The sequence below is a fragment of the Dermacentor variabilis genome, chromosome 9, assembly GCF_050947875.1.
Source record: "Dermacentor variabilis isolate Ectoservices chromosome 9, ASM5094787v1, whole genome shotgun sequence".
NCBI lineage: Eukaryota > Metazoa > Arthropoda > Arachnida > Ixodida > Ixodidae > Dermacentor > Dermacentor variabilis.
This window is the reverse complement of record NC_134576.1, coordinates 137,152,030-137,168,906: the sequence shown is the minus strand read 5'-3', so window position 1 is coordinate 137,168,906 and position 16,877 is coordinate 137,152,030. Positions and strand designations below refer to the sequence as shown.

Sequence of the window (16,877 nt, the reverse complement as noted above, 5' to 3'; positions counted from 1 at the left end):
GTATAAGGATCAGCGCTTCGACGAGGCTCAACGAAACGAAGCAAACAGTGCCACGTGTCTGTATTTCCACCTTTCGCTCGTGATTCGTCCAAGCACTGGTCACGTGACACCTGAAGCATCATCATCTTAAACTCAACTTTGGCTAACTAAGTTTTCTTGGACTTGTTTGCCATTGGCATTGAATGCAACCACGTCTACCAATATCTTTTCGAAGATGCACTGTCATAAAAAAAATTAAATAATGGCGAGTTGGGCCCGAAAGCCGCGATTTGGATATGACAGATGCATTACTTGGGGGTTGCGGAATTATTTGGCAGCTCGGTATTCACTAAAGTGCATCCGAATCGACGTAAGCGAGTGCTTTGCCAAACGTGGCCGACGCATCCGGCACCGGAACCTGCGACCTCTTGCTCATGCCGCAGAACGTCACAGCCACTGAGTAGCTGCGAAAGCTAATACTGATGCGTTTTTGTTTTAACCTCTTCACGTTTTACTAAATTATTTTGTCTTGCTCATTCACGTATAAGATCCGTATGGACTCTTAAGCGCGTAAGAGACGTGATCGATGATTAAAAGAGTGGAAAAAGCATGTGCAAATAAATTAAACGAGGTAACTTACTTTTAGAGCTCAGCAGGAATCAGGCTCACACATCGTTGAGCTTTGGAGTCATTTATATGCCTACGTCTTTGAGGACTAAGAAATTAATAAGTGGGACAAGTAACTTCTTTCAGCAAAACGAGTGCCAAATATGTATTTGGCAGTGCACTAGCATACTCCCCCGCTCTCCGTCCGCACTATCCAGAAACATTGGCAAATAAAAAATCTCGCCAGCATGCAGTAGACGAAGGAAAGCTAGATGAAGCAGAATAAAAATAAATGTTCACTCTTTCCATCGCTCCTGAATTGGTGCGCTTGAAATAGTGACCATGTACACTGGGTTATATATATAGTAACAGTGGGCTATTCCCTTTAAAGACAGTCACCACTTCACATCTTGGAGCAAAACAGTTTTCTTTTACGTGGTTAATTAGATGACAGACTTTCGCAGTTCGTATCAGATTGCGTTAAAACCTGCGTTGAAAGATTCGTCCGCTCACTGGCTGTGCTGAATCAACAAATATACATTATGTAAATGCATTAATTTCGCAAAGGAACAATAAATGTCGCGAAGCAGCCTTGCCTGTCAATCTTCTGTGACGGCTTGCGCAACCTGTTGGTGGTGACGGCGTCGATGACGTCACTCTCGTAGAAGGCAAATGGGTTAAACCAGTTGTGGCGTAACGGTAAGTGTAACTTCCGCTTTCCGGACAAAGATATTCTGAAACGAAAAAAAAGAAGAAATCCCAGACCCCAGTGTTTCCTTCATGTCCTTGGACTCCTTTACTGGTAACGTTCCACTTCATATCTCGTTCTTATTTCCGCGCTACGTCACTGGCTCGAACGCTGCTTCACCTCCATTATCTCTGGGATTGCCCACTCGGCGCTTGGCATGTTAAGAAGGGAAGAACGAAACAGAACGCTACAAAATACGGGTCCCTAGAAATAAAGCTTACGTGTGCGTACTGCGAGTGACTGCAGTTGTCTTCCCAGCTATATGTACTGTTGTAATGACCAAGCCATCTGGTCTCAATTTCGCCGTCGGAGAAATTGTTCCTGCAGAATTAAACCTAGGAAGGCCTGCCTATCACGCTCATCATCGCGCAAATGTATCCACAGTGGTGATTCTCACCTCTCTTGTAATATTCATCACGAGGTTCTTTACGTAATAAATAAATAAATAAATAAATAAATAAATAAATAAATAAATAAATAAATAAATTCATATGCTGAGTGTTGTTGTTCTATCTCCGTAATCCTTTACAATCCTCTCCCGTGTTACGCAGATACTTCTCCGGAAAGAAGCCAAGCGACGCAATTTTGCACAGCGGAATCCTGCAGCGAGAAGCTACAATGCCCAACACCGGCTTACGACCACTGCGTCTTATATCGCGCCTCCTCTCCATTCTTCAGCTGCAGCTACACTGCGTCACTGTACTGTTTCTTCAACGAGTCGACGAGTCGAGTACCTCGACTCGTCGGGGCTCTCGGCGAGACTATAGGACATTACTACAAAGACGGATGGCCTAACGGCCATCCCACCACCTCGGGCTTCCTGATCGGCCACTACTTCGCTTCCATCTCTACGACCCTCTACATTTCTCCCTCCTACCCTCTCTCTCTTTTAACCCCATCCCATCCACCCTGCTGGCGCTGAGCCGTGCTCCCGCATGGGTTGCAGAAAATAGCGCTAGCCTTTTCTCCTTCCCCACAAGAACCACTTCTCTCTCTCCCTTTTTGACATCCTGGGCATCGTCCTGCATAGATCGGGGTCTTTCTACTGACTCCGAACAACGGTTGCCGTGGGGTTTTGGCGACACAGTTGTTGCAGATTCTGAGCGAAGACGTACGGTTGGGTTACACCCACAGACATCATTTCCTAGTTCTCAACTTCATGAAACATTTTCATCATCATCTTCAACCTATTTATATGTCCTCTGCAGGACGAAGGCCTCTACCAGCGATCTCCAATTTCCGCTGTGTTGCGCTAGCTCATTAAAATTTGCGTCTGTAAATTTCCCCAATTTCATCACCCAAACTAATTTTCCCCCATCCTCGCCTCCGCTACCTTTCCCTTGGCGCCCATTCTGCAACTCTAATTGTCCGCCGGTTATCTGCCCAAGGCATTACATGACTTGCCCATTTCATTATTTTTCTCTTAAGAGCAAGCGTTCGCTCCGGCCTAACTCCAATGCCACCTATTCAAACACACGTAAAACGCACAAACTCTTTTCTGAGGTAATCACTGGGTCGATTTTCATGAAATTTGCTGCATCTGATAGAACAGGTTAAGTTCTAGTTACTGTTTGAAGCGTAATTCTGATTTAAGGCATGCTTGCATTTAAAGCAATTTTCCAAAATTGGTAAACAGGAAAAAATATAGAAGCACGAAGTTTACAAATTCGTATCTCTGCACCAAGAACAGATATCGCAGTTCTATAAAATGTATCCATTAGGATATTTAAAACGGACAAATGCGATATATCTATGTATATCTCGCGTATGATTGTTACTTTCATTAGAAGAGTATTGCGAAGTCTTACTCGCATATTAGTGGTATATTTGAGGGCCACGTATATAATACATCAACTTCGCCCGCTTTATATGCACTATTACATGCAATTTACAGAATTTTGATGTCGTTTTTTATTGATGAGAGACAGAGTTGTAAACTTGATAGTTTCGCCTACCGAAAATTTCCCAATTCCGACAATATTTAGTAAAAATTGACAACCTAAATCGGAAATTCGCTACCAGCAGTGACTATATATTAACGTTTTCTTTTACATGCAACAAACCTCATCAAATTCGGTGCAGTGGTTCCCAAGAAAAACAATTTATCCTTTTCCGTGTACTTAATAGGAGTCCCCGTGATAAAGCTTCCTGTTAACGTCAACTAAAATATCGGCTATCAATTTTAATTACCTTATCCACACCTCTCTTTTCCTGTCTCAACGCTATGCTTAACATTTTTCGTTCCTTCGCTCTTTGCGCGATCCTTGAGTTGCTCTCCAGCTTCCTTGTTAACTTCCAATTTAGTGTCCTACATGTTAGCACGGGTAGAATGCAATGGTTGCACACTTTTACCTTTTAAATGAGAGTGGTAAGATTCCACTCACGATTTGGTAATATCCGCCATATGCACTGGAACCAATTTTAATTCTTCTCTAAATTTCCTTCTCATCACCATGAAACATGATACCAAAATATCCGCCATATGCACTGGAACCAATTTTATTTCTTCTCTAAATTTCCTTCTCATCACCATGAAACATGATACCAACATCAAATAGTCTCAAAGCAAAGTAAAAAAAATAATTCTGGAGTTTTACATGCCAAAACCCCGATCTCATTAGGAGGCACGCCGTAGTGCGAGACTCCGGAGTAATTTTTACCGCCTGGGATACCTTAACGTGCACCGAATGCACAGTGCGCGAGCGTTTCTGCGTTCCGCCGCGGCCGGGATCGAACCGACGACCTTGTGCTGAACAGCGCAACGTCTTAGCTTCTCACTTTCCGCGACGGGTACCAATTCCAATTTGAACGAAGCATAAGTGGAAGACAAAAACAGCAAAAATTCATGCGGAAACCCATCTAGGAGTCGTCTAAGCATGCGTAAACGTTGTGTCACTTGCTTATCTCCACGCAGCCCGGTGCCCTTATCAATGTTGTGAAACCTGATCCGACCAGCACAAACGAGCGCTGCGGCGACAAGAACTGCTGTGGACGGCGGCTCAAAATGAATTGATGAAGCAAGCAAACTACTGGAATTGGAGGCGCCAGGTGCGCTGATGGAATCCCGTTCATTATAAGCCGTTATCGCCCTTTAGCACCTTACGCACACGCGTAGAACCATTATCAAACGTAATCAACCCTACTCTGGCGGAAGCTACGCATCGAACAGCCGCGTGGACCGCATTTTGAAAGCGATGGGCAATGTGTGCATAAAGTTCCGACTGCTGATAAATTCAACTATTAATCAAACTGCAATCAATTAGCCCGTCTAACAACATCATTTTAAGTCAACTGCTATCGCGGGAGAACATATGATCACAATTAACTAAGAAGGCCAGTTCTAATTATCATGAGCAGGTTTGAGCTCGTCCGCCATTTTTCGCCGAGTCGTTTATAAATTTCACTCATTGGTTGAGCTGGCGGTAGCTTTCAACCCATGTAGCTTTCATGGGAAACGACAAATGAGAGCAGCACCAGTGCCATCCCGGTCACTGTTTAGCACGATATAGCGTACAAGACAGCGATAACGGCTGTCATTCGAACGTTTTTACTCAAGAACTCACAGACGTAAACACATATGAATATATACACTTTGTCTGGACCAAATATATTCTATTCTTTAAGGTGCTTAGCCGCTTGTTTGTGCTCCTTTTGAAAATGCTATCCGCCCGTTGTTTCTCCTAGTTTATCTGGTCACCCTGCAGTAAAATCATGTTACGTAAGCACAAAATGGCGACTTTACAGTAGCGGACATCGCATGTCAAGCTCAGCCATGAATCCTGACGCATTATTAACAGTCATCATGACAATGTAACATTTAAATAATATACACTGTGAACGATTAATTGCATCTGCATTAAAGAGAGAGATGCAACACTTTCGCCTTTCAACATTTTCTTCTATGATATAGCAGCAACTCCAGCCTTACCTTCATTGTTTTTCTGTTAACATCCTTATCACTCAGTTGTGTTTCTCTTCGCTCGCTCCAGTAATCCTTTTTTTTTTCGTTAAGTGCTATCTTTTCATTAATCGAGCGAAATTTCTTGAACTGCTCAGCTTTTCCCAGCGTAAATTGCTGTGCTGCACCTTACGCATTCTTGCTCTGGGTGATGCACTCTTTACAGGAACAAATTACGATTTGAAAGGTAGGCCAAAAAAGGGGTAAGTTGCTGGTGTTTTAGCAAAACAAGATCGCGCACGCAACCGACATAGACACTTCATTTCGCTGCACTTTTAACGAAAGTCCTTGCTATAAGAAATGAGGAGCCAACACCGTCCATCTCAGTGTCCAACAACTTTCGTTCGTTCATTCTTATCGTTATGTACGTGTTATGTTACGTACTTATCAGGAACGAACTACAAATAATTTTTCAAGAAGATTTCAGAGGAAATTTTAAACAGGGGCTACCTCAGATTATTCTAGCCAAGTGCATTCTAAACGGAGAACATTTATCGCTAGGCAACCGCTCGACCCACGTGAATGAAGTTTGATGAACTTAACAGAGTTAAACTGTGCCGGCTGTTGGAACGAGAACTTATATTTTGGACTTGAAAGGTTCTGAAAGAAATTTGGAAAAAAAAGGGAGCAGCAGGCCTACAACTCCGTAACTCCACCACATAACGTATGTAATAGAGATATTCGGTATACTGGACAAATTAGCCTCTCTAAAGGGGTGATGTAATGGTGATGGTGATGGTGATGTAATTTATAGTTTGTATGCAGTCAATATTTCATTTAGGTAAATTTTGCATAAGACTCGCATAAAAATCAATTGTTCGATTTACTGACTATTCCCACAGTAACAGTATCACAGCATTAAAAGCACAGCTTGATCTGCCCCTCCTCGCATCCCGGCGTATAAAGCTAGACTCACTTTTTTAAAATAGATTTCATCTTTCACTTCCACCAGTTAACAAGATTATCAGACCACCTTATCGATATTCCCGCAATAATTACCCCAACGCTGTGTGCCCGCCCCCCCCCCCCCCCCACGCGCACGTACAGTCACATACCAAAATTAATTTTTTGTCCGAACTGCCAATGATTGGAACCACCTGCCCCATCTCCATCATCAGTGACCTGCCACGTTTCAAATCTTCAATCAAAGCCCATCATTCAAGTCTTCTCACCTAGTCAACATTTTTGCCATGTTACGCCCACCCTTCATGTAATGTCTCGGCCAGGGACTTTGAGGTATAAATAAATGGTACATTGAATAACAATGTATAATATGTGAATTTAGTACGGTTTGCACTTCCTAGTAGGAGTGATTTACGGATTTACGGAATTAGGCTAACTGTGTGGCGTTACAAAGTCCTAAATCTCACAATTAATTTTTAATGTCCTAATTTTGCGCCATTTTTGCAATAACATACCAGGCCCAAATAAAATATCTGCTCCGAACAGGCACCAAAATTTATATCTTTTCATTTCATCAAAACGCGACAAGCCTCACCAAGTACGCTCAGTGCTCGCCGAGCAAAATGATTCCTCAGGTATCATGTATTTAGATTGGAGTTCCCGTGGTAAATATTTCTCTTGAGATATATAAGCACTTCGCGTAGCGAGAGATAATCAAGCAATATTTTTCAAGTATCTCAAAGCTGTGTCAATCGCATTTCAACTAAGCCGAACCAAAACCATCGATCCGCATCGTGTTCACTCACGTCTCGTTGTCAGCGTCGACGAGTGAGTGGCCCAGTCGGAACGCCGCCGTGGTGAACTCGTTGGAAACAGTCGCGTCTACCCTGGCGTCGTAGGTGGTGTAACCCTCACGTAAGGGACTCAGTTGGTTCCGTTTCACACCCTCGGGGCCCAAGACTTCCTTGAGAAGCTCGTTATAAACGATGTGCTGCAAACGTGCTTCCACAATTCGCCTGCGACATCCACGTTTAGCATGAAGGCTTCAACATCAAGAAACTCGGTTTCGGTACGCTGTTTTCGTTTCGTTTTCTTTATTCCATTATTTATGTTGTCTATTATTTGTCCCGGTGTAATAATATACATATGCAGTAGTGAGCAACATGGAAGGAAGACCCCATTCGTATTGAGTTAACGATGACTCATGATGTGTGTTTATTCAAACCCTACGTGTTAATATGCAACAGGTAGATTTTGCGTTGAATGTTTGGTCTCACTGAATGCATCTATGCGAGGAACGTCTCTTTAGCCTCTGCGACCTCTTGAAAGCAAGATGAGATGTTTCCTTCCGTACTGTTTGAGGACGCACATCCGAGGCAATGCCTATAGATATGTACCTAAGTGACAAACATATACGTAATGTGTGACATGGAACGAAAATAGTAGTGTGATATCTGGTTAGCTTTTGTTTTCACATATACAGCTTGACTGTACAATGTAAGCAATTCATGGTGTTTAACAATTTACATCGTTGTATGCATTGTAAAATGTACAATGTGCCGTTTGTAAGGTGCACGGATAAATGGATTATGAGGTTTCACGTGCCAAAACCACGATTTCATTATAATGGACGCCGTAGTGGGGGGGGGACTCCGAATTAATTCTGACCGCCAGGGGATCTTTAACGTGCCCCCAGTGCAGGATATTAGGGTATTTTCGCATTTCGCTCCCGTCTAATCTCGGCCGCCGCGGCCGGGGTTTGATGCTACGGCCTCGTGCTTAGCAGCGCAACACCATAGCCGCTAAGCCATCGCGGCGGATGTAAGGCGTACAAGGAACTAAGCCCCAATATAGGACACGTCAAAGGGGAGATCATATATATAGAAGCACCTTCGGAGCTATGTTTACTGACGCCGCACAGGTATATAACAACGCCCAAGAAGCGCAAGCGCATGTTTACAGTGTCTTTTTATCCACGAAAGCCACTATAAGTACTAAAACAAGCACAAATAATTACCCAGAAGAACAAAATAAACTGATCTAGGCAATATTATACACCGTGAAACTAATTTCACAAAGGTGCAACAAGACGCGGGCGAACTCTCCTTTTATCGCTGACATATTGCTACACGCGTGCGATATATGAGGCGCGTGGGCGCCATCACTCCAGAAAATAGGAGGAAGAACGAACTGGGCTCGCGCTGTGAATCTAACCGGTCAGAGCTACAACCGCTGTTGTAAATATAACCTGTAAATAGCTGCTCGTCTTACTGAGTCGTCCTTCGCGTAACATTGTGGTGGACTCGGTGGACTGAAGACCGCGAAGCGACAGCATGTCACTGTAAGCCCCAGTATTACCAGCACATCTTTTACTTTGCATGCCATCTCACCTCGTGACTTGAAAGAGTCGCTCGTCATCCCACTGAGGATTGACTCGTGCCATTTTTCTGGCCACGCGGTTGTGTTCCCTAAACCATATCGTGTGCATGAGCAGAAGCCCGGAATTCTGGTTGACCCTACGGTCTCCTGTGCACAGGCAGAGATAAAGGAGGAAAGGATTAGGTGCATAGTGAGAATAGGCCTCAGATCCATAAGTACAACCAAATACATGCGGTAGATGGTGTTACTAAATTCTTCCCATGTAAGACGTTTCCTCCAGCTTATCATCTCTATGCCGGTCAGAAGCAGCGGATTTAGTCACACATATTTTTGTCATGCCTTGAGGTCGTGATTTTCCTTCACCCTTACAATGTAATACTAAAACGACTTCAACAACATCTTACCCATTTTTCCTGTTCGAGTACATATGTGAAACGCAGAACTGTTAGCATTACTTAACCGCCGAAGCTATAGGAACGACATTTTTGCTATACGAAAAGACAAATTTTACGAGACGCTAAAAGCAGAGTTTAGTTTAGATCATCAAATGTGCTACAAATATTACTGAAACCAACAAATAAAAAAGAACTGAAGCACCCAGTTGACAAGTTCAAATGTAGATGAACATGAAAATCGAAGTCGGTCTCAACCTGTGTACGTAAGGCTTTCTCTTAAGCTAGAAACATGCGCGTGACGTTTCAGCCAGTATCCAGGTGCACCTGAACAGCAAACGCGGGCAGGCGATTTCGCTCACCGGCTTTGAAGCAGAGACGATTTTCTCTTTGTTTACTACACCGGTCAGTGTGCGGACGTGAACTTGCGGGCAGAAGTTTTGAACCGTTGATGAGTTGTTCCTTAAGAAGCCCTGAAAGCGCGGAAAGATTCTAAAGGCAATTGTTCTCATTCAATCATTTCGTCGGAACACTTTACCAAATTCGCACAAAATGTTTGGACACATAGCAAGAAGCTATTTGGTGCGAGGACATACCATGGCAGCGGCTGCAGCCAGCGCCTAGATTACGCGAAAATTTGGATTTCGTGCCACAGAGTCTGCTTCAATGCCATAGAACGCGTTCCTTCCATTTTCGATTTCTTTCATTTGTTCTTCCTTTCTATTGTTCTATCATCAGCTCCAGGAGTTTTACGCAAGAGGGTTTATTCTTGTTTTGACTTTAAGGGTTTATATGCTTTATCAAGATATTCGGTGTGTTTTCGTGCCAGCTTATCCCAGATTTTGCTCTAACTGCTATCACTGAAATAGAACACAAAGTACATTAGCTTCTACACAAGATAAACGGTAAGTAAAGTACAGTCAAATGTTTTAAAGCACGCGTATTCCATACGTTCGAAATCACAAGTTCCATGGACTCTCCGTGAAATGTCTTACAATATGTCGGGCAAAATTCAAACTATGTACCTTTCCTGTTGACCACTGCCTTAGCTCGCAAACCACGACAATGACAACCAGCTGCGAAGTACGTGACTGCCATCGTAACATCCCTCTCACTATGTCCCAGTGGTAGAGAATGACATTGGGAAAAGTTTTGGTTTTTGCGCAATGATTCGTGCTAATCAAGTATGGAAAATTCCTTTCGATGGAGTCATGCACACCCTTCAGTATGGCCCAAACAAGTAGAAAAGTTTCCCTTTCCAATAAAGGCTATATTTCCGTCCTCAGTTCCCGATGGGGAAAAAAAATAGAAATACATCCAATTGCGAACATCGAGGATCTTACCGCTCTTTAGAAGACGCAGATCTCGTGTCTGACTTTGGCTAACTGCGTAAACTGGCGATCCGTCAATGTACGAAGTCACATAATTGACCTGATCCCGGTGTCCTGCACAGCAAAGAGAACGCTAATGAGAGTCAAAGGCGCGTCCATTGTTACACAACTGCGTAAAGCGCCGCCACATCGTACCAGCTCTGTTCACGATCGGAAGAATGCGCTCGCCGGCACTCGCGCTTGCCGCGCGACGGAACTTCTGAGGAATACGAAAAGCAAATATTGAGATAGATAGATAGATAGATAGATAGATAGATAGATAGATAGATAGATAGATAGATAGATAGATAGATAGATAGATAGATAGATAGATAGACACACACACACATATATATATATATATATATATATATATATATATATATATATATATATATATATAGAGAGAGAGAGAGAGAGAGAGAGAGAGAGAGAGAGAGAGAAAATTAACGAGAAGTAGCTTTGGTGGGCTACTTGGCACGGGGATAAGAATGTACGATGATAGAGCGTCAACACGAGCGTCAACGCGTACACAATCGCTTACACAATTGAGCGGTAACAACATTAGTAGGCAGCGTTCTCAAACTCTATTATGCAGGCCCGTGAACTTCAGGAACTTTAGAAACGTAGATAAAGTGTTAATGGCGCTCAAAAAAAAACGCCCAGAGATGTCGTTTTACTAGAATCGAGCTTTCGAAAGTGACGTAATCAGTAAGTTGAGTCAACAGTACTATATATATAAAAAAAACTGACTTCAATTTCAATTCTACTCTCAAAAACGCAACAAAATAGGTTCAGCAGCTGCTCAATGAGAGCCTCTCAGTTTTGACAAGCGCTGAAGAATCGCGCCAGCAAAACTCTATAGACTCATGGTCTCTCCAGTTGCGTTCTCATGATGTACATTACCTCTCTACGATTCCCTCCCAAAGCTTCGAATAGTGTAAGCGCCATCCAACCGTAGACCATGACAAGTAGCTAACTCACCCAGTCTGCATCTGAGGCACGGAGCCGAGCGCCTGAAGTTCATGCAGCGCACCTCGTAGCGACCATAGAAAGGATCCTCGGCGGGGACGTCCATCGGAAAGCACTCGGGGTCCAAACGAGACTTCGCGTCGCAGCAGTTGTACGTGTCGCGTCCTGCGCATATATGACACAACGCTATCGTTGCTCCGACACTGAATTATCTTGTTCCGCATTGTCAGCAAACAAAATACGCTGTTCTAAAAGAAGTTTGCTGTCGAGATCAGTGTTTGCTGTCGTGAATTTGCTTTCCGTTCTGCAAGTGGCTTTCCTTCTTTAATCTTTCGTGCGTACTTGGTTTCGCGCTCTGCTGCCGCTCGCCGACTCTTGCTTAGTCCGGGCGCCGCTTGCACAACTGCTGTATACTGGCCTGTGGGCACAGAGTACGACCCGGTGTTTTGGAATGGTGTGATTCTAACGTACGTAACCAGCGCTCCATAAGAATAGCAGAATAGAAGGGAAGCACGTCAACAGGGGGTGGCACACAGTAAAACCACGTTGCAACGAAGTTAAGGAGGCAGCGAGAATTAGTTTGCTTTAACCATCACTGCACGTACTGGACTGTGAATCTCTATGGGAATGACAAGGAGCATTTCACTTACTTCGTTATATCCATTATTTCGTTATATACCGCTTCTCTACAATGATGTTTGACTTATATACTTAGATGAAGCGATGAAATAAAAAAAGAATGTATATTGGGTTTCGGATGACGCAGGGCAGGAATGACTGAATATCTCAGAAAGGCCTTCGTCCTCTGATGTTCCTGATGAAAACCAACAACAAGAAGATGGTTATGATCATTCAACAACCACGGTGGCAATTCTACTTTTTCTTTATAATGAAGCGGATACACAGCACAGCTAGAGATTGAACGACCAGTAAAGCCTTTTTCGCCGTTTCCTTAAGGTTGCCGTCAAAGTAAACGGTGCATCGTTCACTGTACCCAGATTCCGGAAGAACTCGGGACCTTTCGCGTCGATCACCAGGGCTGCGCTGATGTCGTGCGCGACGAACTGCGCGAAGTGCACGATCATCTCGGACCACCGCCTGTCGTAGACTGTTCTCTCGGGGTGTGCGGTGTAGGACAGCAGGCGAGCGCTGGGCAGCGCGCGTCCGCTCTTCACTGAGACCCTCGGAGAGCTCACACCTGAAAGCGCGCGAGCGCGGGATCAGAATAACAGAAACAAAAAAAGAAGGCTAGCACGCTTGCACGCAAATGTGGGACAGAATACACTTGTTAGCTGGTTCTGCCACCCGTTTCTCTGGAATTCTCTGGTACTTTACAATAATGTAATCTATCGAAGCAACTCAGTTTACATCGTAGGGGAACCATGCAGCGCACGAAAAACACAAACCGAGAGAAGAAAGGCACGACACTTCGTTGGACTGCCCGAGGTTGATGTGTTTGTGATTTGTGAACTTCTCAACATTATCCACGTGACATCACGTGTAAGCATTTCTTCTTCCTTTTTCTGATACAGGCCAATTATTTGTAAGCCCAGCGACGTGTCGTGTCTTTCTTCCTTTGGTCTGTGTTGTCCATGCATTGGTTCCCCTACGATGGAATCATACCTATTTGTGCAGGTTAGCATTTGATATATTCCTATTTAATATTTCTCTTTGGAGTTCCTTTGGGAGGCTGAACTGAACCTGAGGTAAGACGTCAAATGTGGAGGAGAGGTAGCCGGTAGGCACTGGAATATCACGGTTTGGGTGCTCAGAGCTTTCTCCTCCAGTGGAAGAGCGCGCTAGTCCGGAAGCTCCACGCTTCCAGGGCAAGGCGACTAGAAGTGATGAGAGAAACAAGCTATAGGAAATGGCAACGTGAATATATAAAAAAAAACTACACACAATCCACTAGAAAGTGATGCACGTCAAGGAGAGTACTCGTGGCACAAGCTTGTGTAAACTATGCGAACCGACGAATTCATTACGCGCAGTAGAAAAACCGTATTTTGGGAATGTTGGTAAATGTACCCGAAAGCATTTCAGCGCCCGGCAGACAGGTAAAAAAACTAAAATAAATTAAATTCAGAAGTTCTTCGTGCCAAAGCCACGATCTGATTACGAATCACGCCGTAGTGGGCAACTCCGGATTAATTTTGACCACCTGGGGTTCTTAACCGTGCACCTACAGTTAAGTACACGAGCATTTTTGCTTTCCGCCCCCCATTGAAACGCGGTCGCCGCGGCCGGAATCAGAATGCACGAACTCGAACAGGGCCAGACGGAAGACAGACACCACGACGCGCGCCGTGAGGTCTATGTCTTGCTCTCTCCCTTGTCTGCCAGCGCTGAAATGCTTTCCAAGTTATTGCATACAACCTTATTGGTACTAGTCCTATAGCCAACTAGCCAGAGTAGCCCGAACGAATACTTACCGTCCGCGTAGGCCGGTGCAAGCAGCCGCCCCATGCAGGCTCCCGCCGCGCCCCACTCGGGGTGCTCGAGGTTGTTGCACCTGCCGTCAGCATCACGGTACGGCTTGGAGGCGTCGCATCGCTTCTCCTCGCGACGCCGGCAAAGCGGAGACGCCGCGCATTCCACCTGAGACACGGTCTTAACATTCGCATCGAGCCCATCTGTGCCGTTGGCCGTGTTTCGGACGCTGAAACGGCGTCAGAGTGCGCTGGAATTTTGAACGCCGAGTGGAACTAGCGCGGAAACTGAACGCAAACTGTTTTCTTATCATAGAGCAAGTGTCCTAAGCCTAGAGTGGCACGCCAGGCCCTTACGCACTGAATTGTGTCCAGCTTTTCATTGAAGTCTGCACCTCCAGTTATCACCAGCTATCACTAGCTGTTGCTCCAATATACTTATTGACGCAAAATAAAGTATATATATAAAAGAACAGGACACAAGGAGCGTCATTCCTGCCTTTTTACACTTTATTCGTCTACCTATCATTTTCTCTGTCCTGGCCTTCACTTTATTCCGCGTCCCACTACACCGCAAGAAGCACCTCTATCATTTCTCTCAACAAGCGCATTCCACCATGCAAGCTCGTTCAGGCCAATTTTATGTCCGTTTTGCATAAAGCATGGTTAGTCCCGCATCAGATGTTTCTTTTCTCCTGCAGGTTAATTCACGCAAACATCACAGCATTCTTTTCACCTTAAAACTTTCACAAACTACAAATTCTAACTGTAAACATTTCCGAAGTAAATAACACTCTCGCGTTCTACAGCAGATAAACGTCGCGTTGCCTGTTTCACCTCGTCGTAATCGTTCGGCTGGCTTTCTCAAAGCACAGTGCGAGCTCGGCCTTCAGCTTGTCCTCCCTGGGCGAGTCGCCGAGGGCCACGTGTTTCAAGGCGAGAGGGCAGCCGCCGTTCGGGATGCGAGGCACGCCTACCAAGAACGCAATGAAATGTTAGCTTTATGGTTACGTGAACTTTCAGCGTGTTCGCAGAGAGAAATAAAACGCACACAAATTCACATAATCTAGTCTCAATACCGGATGTAAAACTAAACGCACTACAGAATGAACGAAAGCTGAGCCAGTACACATGATTATAAAGAAAAGAAGAAAAAAACAAGTGGGGACACATACACATACGACGAAAAAAAGAAGTGAAATGTACGTCCTAACTGCTGACTGTCGACAACAGGATTTCTTTTCCGCTTGTATGTATAGTTGTTACACTACATACAACTATGGCCCTCTACAAAGCGAATAAAGGGAACAATGATTTTATTGTCACGTACCCCGTCGTTGGTTTTGCATGTTTGCCGTAGCAACAGTACTGAAATGCGCCCAGCTCGTCGGCTGCCCGTCGACGGACGACGGCGTTGAGTATGAGCCATCGCCTCCGTCCTGGTGGTGAACCGATGCCGCGACCAGGACGACGCAGCAAAGAAGCATCGGCATGCATCTGTCGAGAAATTTCGCCTGTTGCACACTTGCGGCAAACATAGCCAGAAAAATGTGCCAAGAAGGTGGACATGAAAGAGCTCCATAGTTTTGACACCATTTCATTTCACATAGTAAACACGTGTATGGTTAGAATTATTTGTTTGAATAGTTCTTAAGGCATAGCCACATGTAATATACAGGCGCGAACATATAGATATGAAACTTATTCATCCTTACTTTTGCGTGTGTGTTCGCGCCTGTCGCTTACGTAACACGTTTATGTCACGTGACTCACTTTTCCTTTTCTTATTTATTCTTTAACGTATTAACGTAGCGACGCGTAAGCAGAAAAGAACAAAAGACCTCACCCCATCCATTACTGACGTGGCGCTTTCCTCCCTACTGGAGATTTAGGAGGTCTGTGCCTGTGTTAATAAGTCGCGTATTGCTCGATAGATGCCTCGCCGACGCTGGGTGTGATCACGTGCTCTATGACTTGAGACGGCCGAGCGGAAATGCGCTCTGCTCGCTCTTCTGAACAAGTATTAAGCAATTCAATACCTGAGATCAACAGTGCGCAAGACGCTCATGGAGACGAGGATGACCTTTTTTCGTTAATCCGAGGCATAGTCGTTAGAGAGAATGCCGTCTTGTTCAGACCATTTTCTTATCGAACACGTATTTAAGCATATCGCTCAAGATAACTGCTTCTAGTAAAGAAGAAATAAAGAACAAAACTTCTCGAAAATGAAAAAAGAAATCAAACTCCTATTTACTTATTAAAGTTCCGCTATGCTTTGCCAATGTCGGCTTAAACGAAGTGTAGATTTACAGTTCTTGTGCCTGCAAATTCTTGTATCGTAAATTCATCCGTAAATTTCGATTCAGGCTGAATTCGGGTGGACGCGGCGCTCTATGTCCCTCACTATGTCATTTTCGTAACAAATTCATTTTTCAATTTTCCTTAACCATAACTCTTTCACCTTAATCCCCCTCTATCGAAGCTACCTGACGTGACATAGGAAAGTTAGATCATTACAGAAATTATCCAGCTTTTCATACGTCAATTTTTATCATTCTCACTCAGAGGATTTGTAGCTCGACCACAGAGCTCCTATAGCAGCGCTCACTTGACTACTCTCGACACCAGGCCAACCCGAAGTAAGTACATATTAGTTACAGAAAGCTCACAGTTGAGCGCATTCTTTTTTCTAAGATATGCGAGTTCTTACCCTTCTCGAAGCATGGTAGCGGTTGTTCAATGAGCCGAGCCCTTATTTCGGTATTTCCACGAGCATAGAACTATCCGCATACGCCACAAAGAAGACATGCACTAAAAATGTGGACAAAACGTCCACGTACACCACAGTCAGCATCCTCGCACGTGGCACCACCTGTGGTAAATGCTTATCCGCACCACCCAGCGCCACTCTCTTTTTCTTTATATATGAGTGAGCTCTTACATGCACAGCTAGGTGCATTGGCGAACTTGTTCACAAAACAAATGAAACGAGTGCAAACGCATTTTGAGATATTTTATTTGTTGTCTATTATTGATTTGTCGTCTTATGCGTGAATTTCGGGAGGCACTCTCTCCCACGATTCGTTCAAACATGTGTGGATGCGGAAACGAAGAACGTTAGCTGGCGGCGCTTGTCAACGT

The 16,877-nt window shown here is 44.4% G+C and overlaps 1 protein-coding gene across 1 annotated transcript; it reads right to left on the bottom strand.

The window, feature by feature from the left end:
* Nucleotides 1-44: 44 nt before the first annotated feature.
* LOC142557645 (chorion peroxidase-like) lies at nt 45-14,132 on the bottom strand. Its single transcript, XM_075669628.1, has 8 exons — nt 13,740-14,132; nt 12,302-12,505; nt 11,320-11,472; nt 10,309-10,410; nt 9,328-9,438; nt 8,585-8,720; nt 7,001-7,210; nt 45-1,319 (listed from the first exon to the last, which is right to left on the bottom strand). Exons 1-8 carry the CDS (start codon nt 13,771-13,773, stop codon nt 1,139-1,141), a joined length of 1,131 nt encoding a protein of 376 aa, XP_075525743.1. The 5' UTR covers nt 13,774-14,132; the 3' UTR covers nt 45-1,138.
* Nucleotides 14,133-16,877: the final 2,745 nt, after the last annotated feature.